General features: G+C 41.8%; 1 protein-coding gene across 1 annotated transcript; it reads left to right on the top strand.

Moving 5' to 3' along the window:
- The first annotated feature begins 11,961 nt into the window (after window positions 1-11,961).
- On the top strand, window positions 11,962-14,407 carry tlx3a (T cell leukemia homeobox 3a). Its single transcript, XM_029441993.1, has 3 exons — window positions 11,962-12,388; window positions 13,381-13,618; window positions 14,224-14,407. Exons 1-3 carry the CDS (start codon window positions 11,962-11,964, stop codon window positions 14,405-14,407), a joined length of 849 nt encoding a protein of 282 aa, XP_029297853.1.
- The last annotated feature ends 1,355 nt before the right edge of the window (window positions 14,408-15,762 follow it).

Genomic DNA, 15,762 nt, shown 5'->3' with positions numbered 1-15,762 from the left:
TACAACCCCTTCAACCACATGGAAACACTTATTTGGTATTTATAACAACTGGGGTAGGCATTTCTTCAATTCAGCTCCACAAATTGTACTCTAATCATCCCTCATGTGTGCTCGGAAGTGATCCCTTTCTCGTGTGACTACACTGTAAAATAAATGGGATAAAATACACAGTACTCGGTCAGACAGAGACTCTTATGTCAAGCGCTTTAAGAGTTGGTGGAAACGCCTCTGCTCTTCATGGGGGCTTTCAAAGGATCCTGCACCCTCCTCCAAAAACATCCAGTAATGGTATAGAATCAAACATTAACATTAAAGCTCAGCAAAACAACAAAACAGAATCTTAAATCAAATAAAAAGGTGGTTGTGGCAGCAAGCAGTGTTGGCATAATGAATCCGCAGGGTGAAAGAGAGAATTTGTAATTTTTAAAGGCCACTTAGTACATGTGATTAGATGTTACTAGTTTCTTGATTCAGTGCAATCTCTAACCGGCTCACCTTGTCTTAACTTCGACAGAGATGAGCTAATAGAAACCCCGATGCACCACAAAATGTAGAATGCATTATTACTTTTCCTCCATATTGTTTGTCTGTTTGTCAGCATGATTACAGAAAAACTGCTGCTCTGATTTTCATGAAACTTGACGCAAGGGTGTAGCATGGGCCGAGGAAGAACCCATTAAAATGTTTTGGAGCGGAGCCGAGTCATGTACACAATTGTAATAATAGTTATTAATTATTATTATTTTTCACTAACGTTTGCATTGCTAGACTATATATTAGACATACTTACCACACTACCAGACAACACATTTTAGCGTCGCACTCAAACACTATTTCCAGTCTATTACCCTCATCAGAAACATAACATTATGTCCTTTTTCTTACTTTGTGCGAGGCAATTTAGTTGAAAGATTATGTGACCATATCTTTAGCCTTTAGTATCTTTATTGTGTTGGAAAAAATACAAACATGTGACGACCAGGAGGCATCGTTCCAGCGTGGCTCAGCAAGGAAACACAAACAAGAATTTCAGAGAGAGACAAGAGACTGTAACTTTGAAAGATACCCACTTGACTAGACTTTGGCTCTGCAGACGGCTGAAGCCTCTTATTAGGCGCGGCTAAATGTAACCATGCATTTTTACACAGAACAAGGACTGGACTTTGTCCCCCCATCACTTACAGTGTAGCAGTGCTAGAAGGGATTACTTCTTGAGGAAGAACGATTACAGTGAACCACTCTTTCCATGTACTGAGTAGTGAGTATTTTATTAACATAATAACAAACAATGTATAATTTAAGTGCCTTTAAAAAGGCTTTAAAAAAAATCTGACTCACAGTGAGAAGAAAATGACAAACAGATGCAGTAAATGTTTCATTTAGGGTTTTCATGGCTGAAAACCAGAGTAGTTAATAACTCAGAGTGGGTCTTATCTGTGCTCCGTCCTCTCTAGCAGAAAGACATTTATTATGCTTTCACCTCCTTGAGTCCCTCTATTCCTACATAAACATCATGTGTCCCTTGGTAATTCTGGTCACTTGCTACCCATCTCCATCTCTTGACCATTGACAGCGCAAACTACATGAAAACCATTCATCATTGCTTCTTTAACATCAGATTAATGTGGGGGGAAACAAAACATATGGACTCTTTTTCTCTCTTTCTGTCACTCTAATGCACACACACACACACACACACACACACACACACACACACACACACACACACACTACAGTAGACACACTGGGCTTGCTTTGTATAAGCTATCAATCATAGATATTGTCATTATTCAACTGTGTCATCGACAAGCCCCTCTCTTTCTCTCCCTCCAGTCTCTGTCTTTGTCTCACTTTCTCCCTTCTTCCTTCCCTCTATTCCACACACATACACACACACACACACACAAAGACACACACACACACACACACACACACACACACACACACACACACACACACACACACACACACACAGAAGAGAGGGAATCATGAATCATAAATCTTATGAATGCCATCTAAAGACCGCTCAGTGCTATGAGAAAGAGAGATGATTGATATGTGTGAGTGACTGTGGCGAAAGCAAAGAAGATGGCCAGAAGGTTGTAACCAGCAACACCGAGGTCAGAAACCGCAGTTCAGGGGTCAAACGTATCGGAGGAGGCACAATATGGCCAAGAAGGAAGGAGAAAAAAAAAAGGGGGGGGGGGGGGGAGTAAATGGTTGAAGGGGAAGGGAGAGAGGAGGGAGGGGGAGGAGGAGGGTGTAGGGGGATGCTGCCACAGTGAGGCTAAAGCCATAACTCATCTTTTATTAAAAATAATGAAAAAAACTTAATGAGTTAATAATATCATGGAGAAAGAGATAGGGAGTGAGACAGAGATGGAGGAAGGGACGGGAGGATGGAGGAAAGGAAGGAAAAGAAGAAAGGAAATGAGGAGAGAGAAAGCGGCGGGGATAGAAAACAGAACAGGGTCAATGTTTGTCTCTTTTTACCCTTTGGTCATTTATTCCAGTTTTCAAAGTTCACACAAGATCCATTACAGCAGCAGGGACAATCAAAACGATCCCCCTCTTTCTGCCGACCTAAATCCCAAAGCCTGCCTGGTAATTAAAGGCACTTAACAACCAATTAACAGTGATGAGCTAAATTAGCAGGATATTGTCTCCTTTGACTAGGCTACTGCATTATCAGTGTATTGAAACAGCGATGAACAAACCTCAGTGGCCCTTGTTTGCATGTAGGCAAATGACGGATTAATTACTATTAAAACATCAGCATCTTAATGAGCTTGGAAACAATTAGAGAGGTCGTTAGCATGTGGAGAACGGCTGAGAACAGAAGAAGGGGGGAGTGAGCGCAAAACAAGAGAGAAATCTTCATTGGGAAGCAATACTGATTAAATGGACGTACGGTTGCACTCATCGCCCAATATCCGCGGACCTATTAAATACATGACATCACCATTTGTCTTTTCCACCATCAAGCTACTTTTCTCCTGTCATTATCTTTCCCCCTTCTTCTCCGGCTTCCCCAACTCTCTGCCTGTGTTTCGTCTCTCATAAAAAGCTTTTTTCTTGCTCTTCCACTCCTTTCTCTACTTTCTGCTTTTTCACTTGCATTTCTTCCTTCCTTCCTTCATGCTTGGGGGGCACAGTCCTGTGAAGGAATTTAATATGCAACTTTTATATGAGAAACCAATCGCATACGTCTGGGTCTATTGGGCTCGCAATCTATCGGCCCGGACGGCTAATGCAATAGAGAGAGCCGGGGCTATTTATCACACAGGGAGCTATCTTTTCCCCTCTCTCTCTCTCTCCCACTCTGCCCTCGCTCTCTCTGTCTTTATTCAAGCCCAGATTCCTGGCTGCCACTAAATCAGGCCAACTATGAGCTATGGCTGCCCAGAGGGCATCTCCTCTTTTATAGGGGGATTTGGATTTTGTATCTACTGGTTCCTCAGTGGTCGTTGAGACTGTGCTAACGGAAGCTATAAACATTCAACAAACAAAAGGCAACCACTTAAATGTTCCTCCATCCCCACTGTAATGATCATGAACGTGTAGAGATATATGGATGTAGGGGGATGCATAAACCAGATGAATAAGATATCAATGGCATTTACAGTGATGCTGCAAAGATTTGTTTGTGTGTGTCAGACAGAAACGCATGCAAAGACTACTCATGAACAGACACGTGTACACATGCTTTACTGTTATAGTAATGTGCTATAATCCACACAATAATACTCATACTATTCACACACAGCAGCAGCACAACTCCAAAAGTTTCCTGCTGAAAAACAAAGGCGACAGTGTGCAGGGGATGCTGCCCACCTGCAGCAATTAAAATGCCTCCGAAAACCCAAATTCATTTCAACAAATTAGCCACATTACTGGCCACTGTGTAATCGCTGATGGCAATTAATAAGAAATTAGTCACAATCAGCCCTATATTAACATCTCACCCAGGGGCCGCGGCTGGAAATTAATAACCGGAGATTCATCTCTCTTACTGTCTTTCTGGCTCTCTCTCATACACACACAAACCCCCCCCCCCCCCCCCCCCGCCACACACACACACACACACACACACACACACACACACACACACACCTTTGCCCACCTATATTGTTCATGAATCTCCTCTAAGAGAGTGATTTTTTTTCTCTGTGGATCGTCTCATATGATTCGCAATCTGCTCATGTCAGCTAGCCAGCTTCCTCTTTACTGGGGTGTGAAAACCCCCTGAAAGACATATATGAATGTGTGTGTGTGTGTGTGTTTTCTCACCAGTGCATGTATAATCAACACGTGCCATGAAGTATGTGGACGTACATACATATAGAGATATACAATACACTATCCGTGTGACTGCGTGTGTGTGTGTGTGTGTGTGCGTGCGTGCGTGCGTGCGTGCGTGCGTGCGTGTGTGTGTGTGTGTGTGTGTGTGAGAGAGAGAGGTGCTACACAAATGGGGAGAGGGCATCGGTGAAGACTGGGCCCGCCTCTAGGGGTCCTCACACCAATCAGCAAAGCGCACCAAGAATCAATTAACACCAGTGGGAGGGGGCAGAGGGTACGGCACCACACATACTCAGACACACACGCTGTCTGCACACACACTGCCCACACACATGGTACTGTCTGAGGAGATATCCATCAGATCACACAGTGTGCCAACGTGTGTGTGTGTGTGTGTATTTGTGTGTCTTTGAGTGTGTGTGCTTTTATCCCGGTGTGCCCCGGTCTCTCATGGTGTGAGGTTGGGGAACAGATTGGGGGTCAGCAGGGGGGTCAGGACAGGGTCACCCCCATCTGAGCTGTGTGTGTATGTGTGTGTGTGTCTGTGTGTGTGTGTCTGTCCGTGTGTATGTAGCCTGACCACCACTTCCAGGGCTCACTGGCAGGCAGAAGTGAATAAGATGGATGGTGTTGATTCATACTCTGAATTCATTGCTCCCCCTGAATCCATAGAGAATAAATACATCCACAGAAATTATGAAGCAAGGGACCAAAATGAGTATCTCACATTTCATATTCCTGCTTCACTTTTTCTCTCTCTTTTGTCTCTCTCTGGTTTGGGGACAGCTGCTGGCTACATGAAAAACATTCATCATTGTATCTTTACCACACAATTATTGACAGAGAGGAAGAGGATGAGGAGCTTTATTGGCTACATTTTACAAGGTTGGACAAAGAGAAAAGTCACCCATCAGTGAAAACTTGAATTAGGCAATAACAAAAGGTAACCATGTTATCGGGACGCTGGGGATGCTTAGCTGAACAGGAGAACAGAGAAGAGAGAGCAACAAAGCGAGACAAAGCATATCCGCTCCAACAGAACAACCAAATAAAGTGATCAAAGAGTGTCTACCATTTGCCCATGAACGTTCCACTGTGAAACCCCACCTCTTTCCTCTTCCTCTCTCTCTCTCTCTCTACACATTGTCGTCTCCATCTGTTAGCCCATTGCACTCGTCCGTCCACTAAACCCCCCCTTGCTCATTTCCTCTCCTCCTCTGCTCCTCTCTGGCCTTCCTACCCTCAGGGAGGTAAGGTGATCTCCCTGTGCTGGTGTAAGTGACTGGTATTAGTCTCCTTCTCTGTCTGTCTGTTTGATCCCAGCACTAATGACTCCACAGGGACTGGGGTCTGATAATGGGAAATCAATATAGAGAATAGCGCTCTGGAGTGGCCTCACTTAGCTCTCGCTCTTTCACGCCTCACAGCAAAGTGCCTCTGTGTATTTGTGTGTGTGAGGAGGGGCATGTGTATCGAGGAAACCTGTGTAAGTGTATGTGGAGCAGAATTCAAATATAGGATCATCGTGCATGTAAGTTTACAAAACATATTCATTTTCAAAACTTTTCATGTTTTGTAATTAGGGATGCAACTAATAATTGATTATTTTCCCAGATTGATTGATTAATGGTTTGGTCTATACAAAGGTCAGGAAATAGTGCAAAATGTCCATCCCAGTTTCTCGTAGTCCAATGTGATGTTTTTAAATGCCTTGTTTTGTCAGTGCAAAACCCAACGATATTCAGTTTGATATGAAACAGAGAAAATCTGAAAACAGCAGGTTTTAACATGTTTGCATGAAAAATGACTTTGACAATTAATCCACTATCAAAATAGTTTACGCTTATTTTCGGTCGATCGACTAATCCATTAGTCGACTAATTGTTTCAGCTCTGTTTGTAATTCCAATGAAAGAAATCTCTCGCATCTCTGGACTGAAAGAACTCTTCAGCATATGAAACATTTTACAAGCACATTGGATCAAATTAAAGTGACTGGAGAGTTGACATTTTTGGGGTCATCCGGCAGTAATATGCATATGTGGCTGCGTATATCTGAGCGTGTGTGTCTAATCGGTCACACTCCTGCGCCTGGGGCCAGACAGGTGGGGCTGGTGGCATGAGGCTGGTGCCCCCCCTCCACCCTGAGGGGCCAGAAGGCCCAGCGAAGCAGGGGGCTGGAGTAGCTCCCTCTGCCAGCAACCAGAGCACTATGGCTGGTGGCAGCTGGTCCTCTGTCCCTCCCTCCCCTCCTCCCCTGCATGAGTACCCCGCGGGCAGGCAACAGGAGGGGTTAGGAGGTCAAGAGGCAGGAGAGAATGGGTGGAACGGCGGCAACATGCAGGATAATCAGCTTTTATGAAGCGGAGAGGACACAGACAGAGAGAGACGGGAAACACAGCTCTGACACAATGCAACTGACTACAAGCAGTAATGAATTAACACATTAGCGCCACGACCAGGGGCGTTCATGAGCACTCAGCTGCTCTTAAACACACACACACACACACACACACACACACACACACACACATACATAAATCAGTCATAAGTCATTAAAGCAATAGCAAACACACGCATTTATTAATTACATCAGTCATTTTGTGGATGGCAGATCCCCCCTGAAAGCCATTGAGTGTGATGAGAGACTAAAAATGTCTCCACAAAAACAGCAGAGAAACTTTTACTCAGCATTCAGAATAAATAAAGACAGAGATTAACTCTTAAAAGTACAACCACACACACACACACACACACACACACACACACACACACACACACACACACACACACACACACACACACACATGAAGACCAGACAAAGCTATGTGAATCCTCTTGTCCAAACTCAAGCCATGTGTTCAATTATCATCAGCCCCAAATGATCCCCATTAATGCTTTAACTCTTTCTCTCACATCTCAGTCTTAGCCATCCATCCCTCCTGTTTTTGCTCTCTGCTCTCCGTCCATCCCTATAATTCACGTCTGTGCGGTTTACTTACTTCCCTTTCTCACTCTCTTCCTCTCCCTCCTCCTCTCCCTCCCTCCCTCCCTGACTTTTAACCAGCGTGAAGAGGCAGCCATGCATTCAACCATCAGACAGGCTTACATGGTCTACCCTCACACACACACACACACACACACACACACACGCACACACACAGAGTGAAAGCATATTGTTCCTCAAGTGAAACAAGAATGCAATGTTCATTGAAACAAATATCAACCATATCAGGGCATCTTTGTGTGGTTAAATGTGCACCCTGATACTGGCAGGAAAAAAAGCTTACATGACTAATTTGTATACAAAAAACACACTGAAAGTCTGTGTATTGGTTGCTGTTTGACTCCATGTGAGGAGTATATCGAATAATCCACCGCAAAGTTTTTATTTCAGCAGCTACAACTTTTGAAAAACAACATTTTTGCTGTCATGATTTATCTTTCCTTCAATAAAGGCAAGCTTTTTGGATGAGAGCTTTCATATTTGGTAATTAAAATCCCTTAATATCTATTAAGCCATAGGCCTATAAATGACATTTACAGTGATAATTGTACATGGTTTATCTTCTTGTTAAGTGTGTGGCAGATCAGCTGTGTCCACAGTGTACAGAGCAGTGGTCCAGTGACAGCTCAGGCATGATGATGATGGCCTTGACCGGGTCCCTGGTGGGGGATCCCATTCCTCTCTTCTCCTCCAACAATCCCACTGAGCATGTCAATATGAAACAGTATCCCCCCACACTAGGGCCATGCTAGGCTACCCTTCCCATTACAGACAAGACAGGCTTATATTGATAGGATGAGCCTGTAAACTGCTGCATCTGTGTGTGAGAAGATGCATGGTGTGGTATGAAGAAAAGTGTAAATTAGACTAAATCAAGTCTCCCAACAGTAAAACACATTTGCTCTGTATTGCACTCAACGTGAGCGTGATTTACTATACGACTTGTGTTGTATGTGGGTTGAAGGAAAGCGGGCCGTAAAGCTTTGTTTACCCAACTTTAAAAAATCCATAGCCTTGTAAATGTTGTCAGATGGCCGATGCCAGTGTCTTTCAGCTTAATACTACCTATATTAAATAGTTTAAATATTTCATAAGGGCGGTTTTTAGAGCGAGGGAGGGGAAATCGTTAGCTGCGGTAAAGTTTCATTAACTGGTCCCCATTTCGCTGCGAGGCAAACTCATCTCCTCTTATTGTAATAAAACAATCTCTCTCTCTCTGGCTGCTGCTATCCACTCATCTCCCTCTCTCTACCGCCTCTCTCCTTCTCTTTTACATCATAATAATACACTACATCCCTTTTAAATGCACTATTACTTACCGCTGCCTTTTCATATTGTAACATCACGGGCACTTTAGCGACAATATAAAAGCGTGTCATTCATTATTCAGAAGCAGCCGGCCTCGTCCCCCTTTTAAAAAGTCAGGCGCGCTGCTGAAATTGATAACGGCGAAGAGACGCGCAATAAAAACGCAGCCCCCGGGTACCGAGCTGCAGCCCAGACCCCCGATTATGCAGATCAAGTGGTAATTTCTCAAACAAATCGCACTCTTTCACTCTTTTGTTGTCGCTTCTTTTTGGACTTTTGGAATCAGGGTGTCAGCTTTTATATTGCCTGTGGAAAAAAACGAGGATTGATGTGCGTCTTAATTGTTCGTGTGGGCTGCAGGCTTTTCAGAAACACTATCTAAATATTTTGGCCTAAACGAGATAACCTCGAGGCTGCTTTGTGAAGGGGGTTGTGTGGGTTTTTAAAAGTGGACTCTTGGTATCAATTAGTTTTACCTTTTTCTGTTGTAATCATGAAGCAATGAAATGATATGACACTGTCTTCAACATTCAGACTATCAATAAATTCAGAAAGGCTGGCTGGAGGCGGGCTGGGGCTGCTCCTGGTGGGTTTTGGATAACCGGTGTCACGGTGGTATCCCGGTAGGTCAGAGCTAATGTGACATAATCACTCATAATCATTGGATTACACCGGATTACTAACACCCAACATCTGCAACCAGTGGGACCCCGTCTGCTGTGTACATGCTGGAGGGACTGCCTTCACTCTGTGCTGAACGCAAAAATGATTCATTTTCCTGAAGAAGTTATTCCGTTTTGATCCAGGTATTCATCGTCCTATAAATGGCCATGTAATTGTTTAAAATAAATTAAATACATTTAAATATGTGTTTTGTTCAATTCACGAACTCTGCCATAATTACTGTTGGGGAATTATTCTCACAAATGTCATCAAGAGAAACATAAAAATGTCCACAAAGATGACAGCTATAACAGACCAATTCTCCCCCATCAAAAGCCACCGGTGAGCTCACATATGGCAGGGTGAACCAGCCAACACTCAGAGTCTGTCCATATTGCCAAACAAACACCTCGGGCCTTGTCCCATCTCATATTGCTTCATAAGACTGTATTGTGAAGGGCGAGATGCGGATCCTTTTTCAAATATGTATTACCTACGACAGTATATTTGCATTTCCGCGTGGTTATAACCTCACATATTACAATATAACCAATTTCACTTACTTTATTTTAAGTTTTTGTTAAATGCAGATTGGCATACAGTCTCAGGTAAATTCAGGCTGCATTTTAAATAATTGATTGTGATTACAAAAACACTTAACACTGGCAATAATAGCTAAAGGAATTTAATTATCTAAATAGTTCAGACAGAATAAAACACATGCCTACAAAAACAATGATTAATGAACAGTTTGAGCAGAGCTTTTAAAAAGTCTACAAATATAAACTCCATTGTCACTAAATGAATATGTTGGCCATTAGTTTGTTTAAGTACTGTAATGTGATATCTTAAAAAGCCACCTGCCGCATCCAAACCCGACGCGCATTTGTCTGTCCCTGAGACAAGTTAGTGAAAATGTGATTATCTGGTCACTTTGGGCGCCTGTTACATTGAATCTGAGCGGTTAGCAGCTTCCAGAGCCCGGACACTTTATCTGAAGTAGCCCATGGCCTTCCTTTGTCAGGTCATTTAATGTGGCACTGGATACCATGAACAAATAAGGCCACGTTTTTGCTTTGCCATGCTCAATAGGTGCTGGCGAATTACTGCCAATGTTCAATTAGGCTGCTGTCTTTTTATTTCAAAGAGAGATGTGGTGGGTTTCATGTGCGTAATTACGCACTGGTAGAATGATAACCCTGGCTTTATCAGTTGTATTAGGTTTCAATAATCTCATACATACCACATTTAATAAAAGCTGCTGCAATTGACTATTAAGTAAATGTTTTTCAAGGATGTAACATTATTGTTTCTTTGACCAGACATCAAACTATCATGAATTAACGTGAAACGTGACTGCTCTGAAATTGGTTATAATATAAGGTGTGAGCGTTTAAAGGCTTTAAATCCGACGCATTGGGAATATTGGAAAATAATTTTATCCTTTTAGGTTTCATCTTAAAAATCTAACATTGTAAAACAGTTGAACATTAAACGCCCCAGTGTAGGGGAAAGTTAAAGAATTATAAAAATAAATAACTCTCCACATTTGATTATAAGGCGTGGACGACGAGAAGGATTTTAATTAAAAGGAATAGAAACTCAAACCGACATTACTTCCTTTTGGGTCTCTCCTTTATAATATATCCAGTCTTCAGGTTATAAAGCACTTCCTAGCTTTTCAACAGTTTTCATGTAAACTATTATTCACGTACATTCCACATGTGACAGACGATACAGATTGAAGAGGGGACACAGACAGAAAGAGGACAAATGATGCGCATTGTGTGTCTCGTCTGAGAAGTGGTAATGGGCAGAAGCATCAATTCATCAGACCATAAGGTGGGTAAAAAGTTTTTTCCATCTGATATGATTTGTCACCAAAACTTATAAACCCGTTTAAAGTGAAGACATTTATGGGGACTAGAGGAACACAGACAGATGACTGATTAAACACCAGTTGGTTGAAACGATAAAATATTAGATGTTCGTCACCAAAGACGCTTAAACCCACATTGATATTCAGTGATCCTTGCTGCGATTTCTTTTTACATATGCCATATACATTTCCATGAAGCTGTCGCTTGCTCCTTACACTCCGTTATAATGATAAAAAAACGACAACACCAAGTACTGACTCACTCAGAATGCATAAAGATGCCATATCTTCATATCTTGGCATATATATATATATATATATATATATATATATATATATATATATATATATATATATATATATATATATATATATATATATATATATATATATATATATATACAAGCTGACGCCCGTGGTTATGAGAAATATTGGTTATTGTGCCAAATTGTGGGCCTACCTCCATTAACATTCAATCAGTCATTCTGGTTCCAGCCAATGACTGGTGGAGAGGGATGGGGGAGGACGGAGCTGAGCGTTTTGACGCGTAGAGAGGAGGACAGAGCGTCACATCTCTCCAAACGCCCATCAAAGTTTCACCACAGCGTGTAGAGAGGACCCAGTCCTCTGAAAGAGGCCTGATAGAGACACAACAAGGACACGCTGGATTCTGGGCACACGGCTGGACCGCGATGGAGACACAACTGGCGATTACTTTTGGTTCAGTTTGACACTGCTGTGATTGCCCCTGAAAAAAAAATATTGTTCAGTTTTTCCGTCCTTTTTACGAAAGAGCGACGGGGATGGAGCAAGCACCTAGCGCGCCGAGCCCTCCTCCAAAACCGGCCCATCACGAGCCCATCAGCTTTGGCATCGACCAGATTCTGGGAGCCGGTACGGAGCCAGAAAACGGGCGCGCGTCTGGAAGACAAAGTGGATCCGATTTGAGCAACGGGGACGGTTATTACAGTTTAGGAAGCCCGACCGGGGCCAGCGCGCCCTCATACACCGCGCTGTCTATCTCCCTCTCCGGTATAATGCCTCCGGTGGAGGCGTCAGGTTCTTACGGGGAGAGCAGGGGTCTGGTCAGCCGGGGAGTGATTCGAGTCCCGGCACACAGACCCATGACAGCCCCGGGACCCCCGGCCCCCGTACAGAGCGCTATCCCCGGATTTGGAGGGCTGTGCTTCCCCTGGATAGGAAACAGGTTCGCCAAGGACAGAATATCAGGTAGGCCAGATGTTATACCTAACGGGTTTCCCTCATTAATATTACATTATGTTTAAAACATTAGTAACTGCTGCTGAATCATAACAAATACAAATAAAAACACATGTGCCAAATATGTATAAAGGCTTTTTACAGTCAACTGAAATGTTTTCCCTTTAATTATTCAAACGGCTTAAAAACAAAAACAACAACAGGACACAAGTTTTTAAAAGTTTTTTTAAAATAATGGATTAAACTACATTTATAGATTATTATTATTAAACGCCTTGAGTCTGTGGTACTGACTTCACTTGTCTTTTAGAAGTTGTATATGTAATGTCTACCTCATGTAAATAAGCAAACAAATGTAGTTATATAACAATCACACAGCTTTATCAGGCTTTGTTTTTAATTAACCAAACAGCAACATAATGGTCATAATTTAATGCTGTATTAAAAAATACCTACAAATGTTATTAATAGGCTAAATTGATGAAAAATAAGAATAGTAAGCTGTCAGATAATTTAGGGTAAATTATAGGGAAAAGTCAAATATAAATACTATCTAAAATATTAAAAGATGTGATATGTTCTGTATATATGTATCCGTATTTATCCCAAAGGTAAAGCTAAATTGTAGACTGAGCAGGAGCCTTTATTAGCAAAGGCCTTTAATACAGTAAGTGAAGACAAGATAAATAGGCCAATAGGCCTGCTGTCCTCTCTGTAATTAGCAGTGCGGATATTATCCGTTACAAGTTTCAAATGAGTTTTCATTTATTTCTTATAATTGCATTGTTTTCAATACTTGGCCAGACTCATTTTTCACAGTAAATTTCATCTCACATATTTCACATAAGGCTTACACAGTCTAAATAGGGAACTGTTGTCAAACAGGGCAGATATCTGTGATATATGGCCTTGAATTTCCATACAGAGTGGGGAGTGAATTAGTCTGTTTGGTGCTGTAGGATATCTTGCACTCACCGGTGTGTCTCTCTGTTTTCCTACAGCGGCTCTGGTGCCGTTCGCCGTTACGAGGCGGATAGGACACCCGTACCAGAACCGGACACCGCCCAAACGGAAAAAGCCCCGCACGTCCTTCTCCAGGGTTCAGATCTGCGAGCTGGAGAAGCGTTTCCACCGACAGAAGTACCTGGCCAGCGCTGAGCGGGCCGCCCTGGCCAAGAGTCTGAAGATGACAGACGCGCAGGTCAAAACCTGGTTCCAGAACCGCAGGACCAAGTGGAGGTTGGTATAACAAATATCAAGTTGTCTGTACTTACATTTGTAACTGCATTACATTACAATTACACCGTAAGAAACCCAGACTGCACCCAAAGAGTTATATCTGTATTAGTTGTCCTGTTTTAAGAATCTAACTTTCCCCGTTCTGCAGATGACCCCCGCGCCATTTTCTGTGAATTGACCCCTTTGACACGGAACAAAAAAAAACCACGCAGGCTAAACCTAAACAGCAATAAATACAATTGATACATATTTTCTTATTTCATCTTCCTATTTTCTCTTCGTCTTCTACAATAATATTACATATTAGGTAGAGTAAAATCATTAAAAAATAATCCAAAATGTAGTTTTTACCAATTACTACAGCTATTGAATTACCACATCTTTTGTATCTTGTTTTTTTAAATACATGAGCAAACCGTGACATCCTTTCATCGCTGACATCATTTTATTTTTATTCCAAGAACCACTGCTGTTTTATGCAGCTTTTGGGACTTTTCACATCTGCAGCCTCTTTATTGCTCTCAATCTTACATAACCCCACTATTTTATTTGTCTATTTATTAATGTATTAATGTTTAATTGTTCTCCTATCTTTTTTTTTTCAGGAGACAGACAGCCGAGGAGAGGGAGGCGGAGCGTCAGCAGGCCAATCGCCTCATCCTGCAGCTGCAGCAGTCCGCCCTCCAGAAGTCCCTCAGCGAATCAGCGGTGTCGGATCCACTGTGCGCGCATAACTCCTCCCTGTATGCCCTGCAGAACCTCCAACCCTGGGCCGAGGAGCGGGAATAGAGACTGTAATCAATAAGCTTCTGCTATTATCCCTGGGAGGATAAATAAAATAAATTAGGCCTACATGAGGACAGTGGGACTTACTTTGATCCATACAATGGATAAAAAAAAATGTTGGACCAGATAAACTGAAGAATTTGTCACAGACATTTGAGTGGACGGTTGAGAAAATGGACCAGAAATGATGGTGAGTGATGTTTGTCTTGAAGCAGAAACAGAACTTTCTTGGAATAAATCTTGCAACTCTGTACTTGGGAACCGTGAGACTTTTTCAAATCCAAAAGTGAAACAGAATTTGTCATAAAAAAAAGTCTCGTCGCCCTGTGATTGTCCCCTTATATGCTTGTATTATTCTGTTTATTAGAATAAGATGGAAACATATTTTTTCTCTATAGACCCGAGAGAGGCAGTTAATTCTCCACAGTGAGACATGATCGAGTGTTTTCTGAAGGTCTTAATCCCCATCTCTTTATTCTGAAACAGACTTTGCAACACTTTGAAAGGATTGGCTCTGTTTCTATAAGGAAACACCAGCCATATGAAGGCAAGGTCTACATCCGTATACACGTATACAATAGAGCATAAATGTGTCTCTGAGTTTTAAATATATCTCCTGCTCTGTTTTATCAAAATACAAAAAAAAAAAGTATTCTCAAAGATGCAGATAAAAGCTGGTTCAGAGATTTTAAATAAGAATGTTCTGGTGCTTAAACCTTTTTCCGATCTCATTTTTAAATGTACCCACTCCAACTATAATGCAACACCACACTCACCTGTACATACACAGGTGTGGTGCAGCACAAAGCAAGTAAATGATGCCTAAAATGTTACAATATGGGTGAGAAATGCTTTTGTGCACAGTAATAAAAGGAAAAATATATGTCAGGATTAGAGGGGAGAGAAGGGAAGAAGGAAGAAAATATGAAAGAGGCTGTAAATTGGGTAATAAAGGGAGTGATGCATGTTCAGTTATGGTGGTGACGTTTTTTCATATGCACATTATCATGCTTTATTTGTGTGTCCTTTGGGATAGAGGCACAAATGTACAACTCTTTTTGTACTTCCATTGTATATGTGTAAATAACAATATAAACTGTTCTTGTCACTTGTTCTTTTTTGCTCATGCTCTTTATGGTGCGCCATAAAAATGATTGTAAGGTTTTAATATATAATAATTATAAGCTATAAAAACAAAGGTATGGCGTGACAAGGTAAAATATAGCAGACATGAATTCATTTTGTTTCTTGAAAAGTTTATTGATAAATATAATGATTTTATACAATATTTCAATACACACATTATTTCATTCTGACAGTTTTTTGCTGTCTGTCTGTTTGTCTTCCTGTCTGTCAGT

Source organism: Cottoperca gobio, chromosome 10 (assembly GCF_900634415.1).
Source record: "Cottoperca gobio chromosome 10, fCotGob3.1, whole genome shotgun sequence".
NCBI classification, from domain to species: Eukaryota; Metazoa; Chordata; class Actinopteri; order Perciformes; family Bovichtidae; genus Cottoperca; species Cottoperca gobio.
Note: the sequence above shows the minus strand (reverse complement) of the source record. Positions and strands in the feature narration are given on the sequence as shown.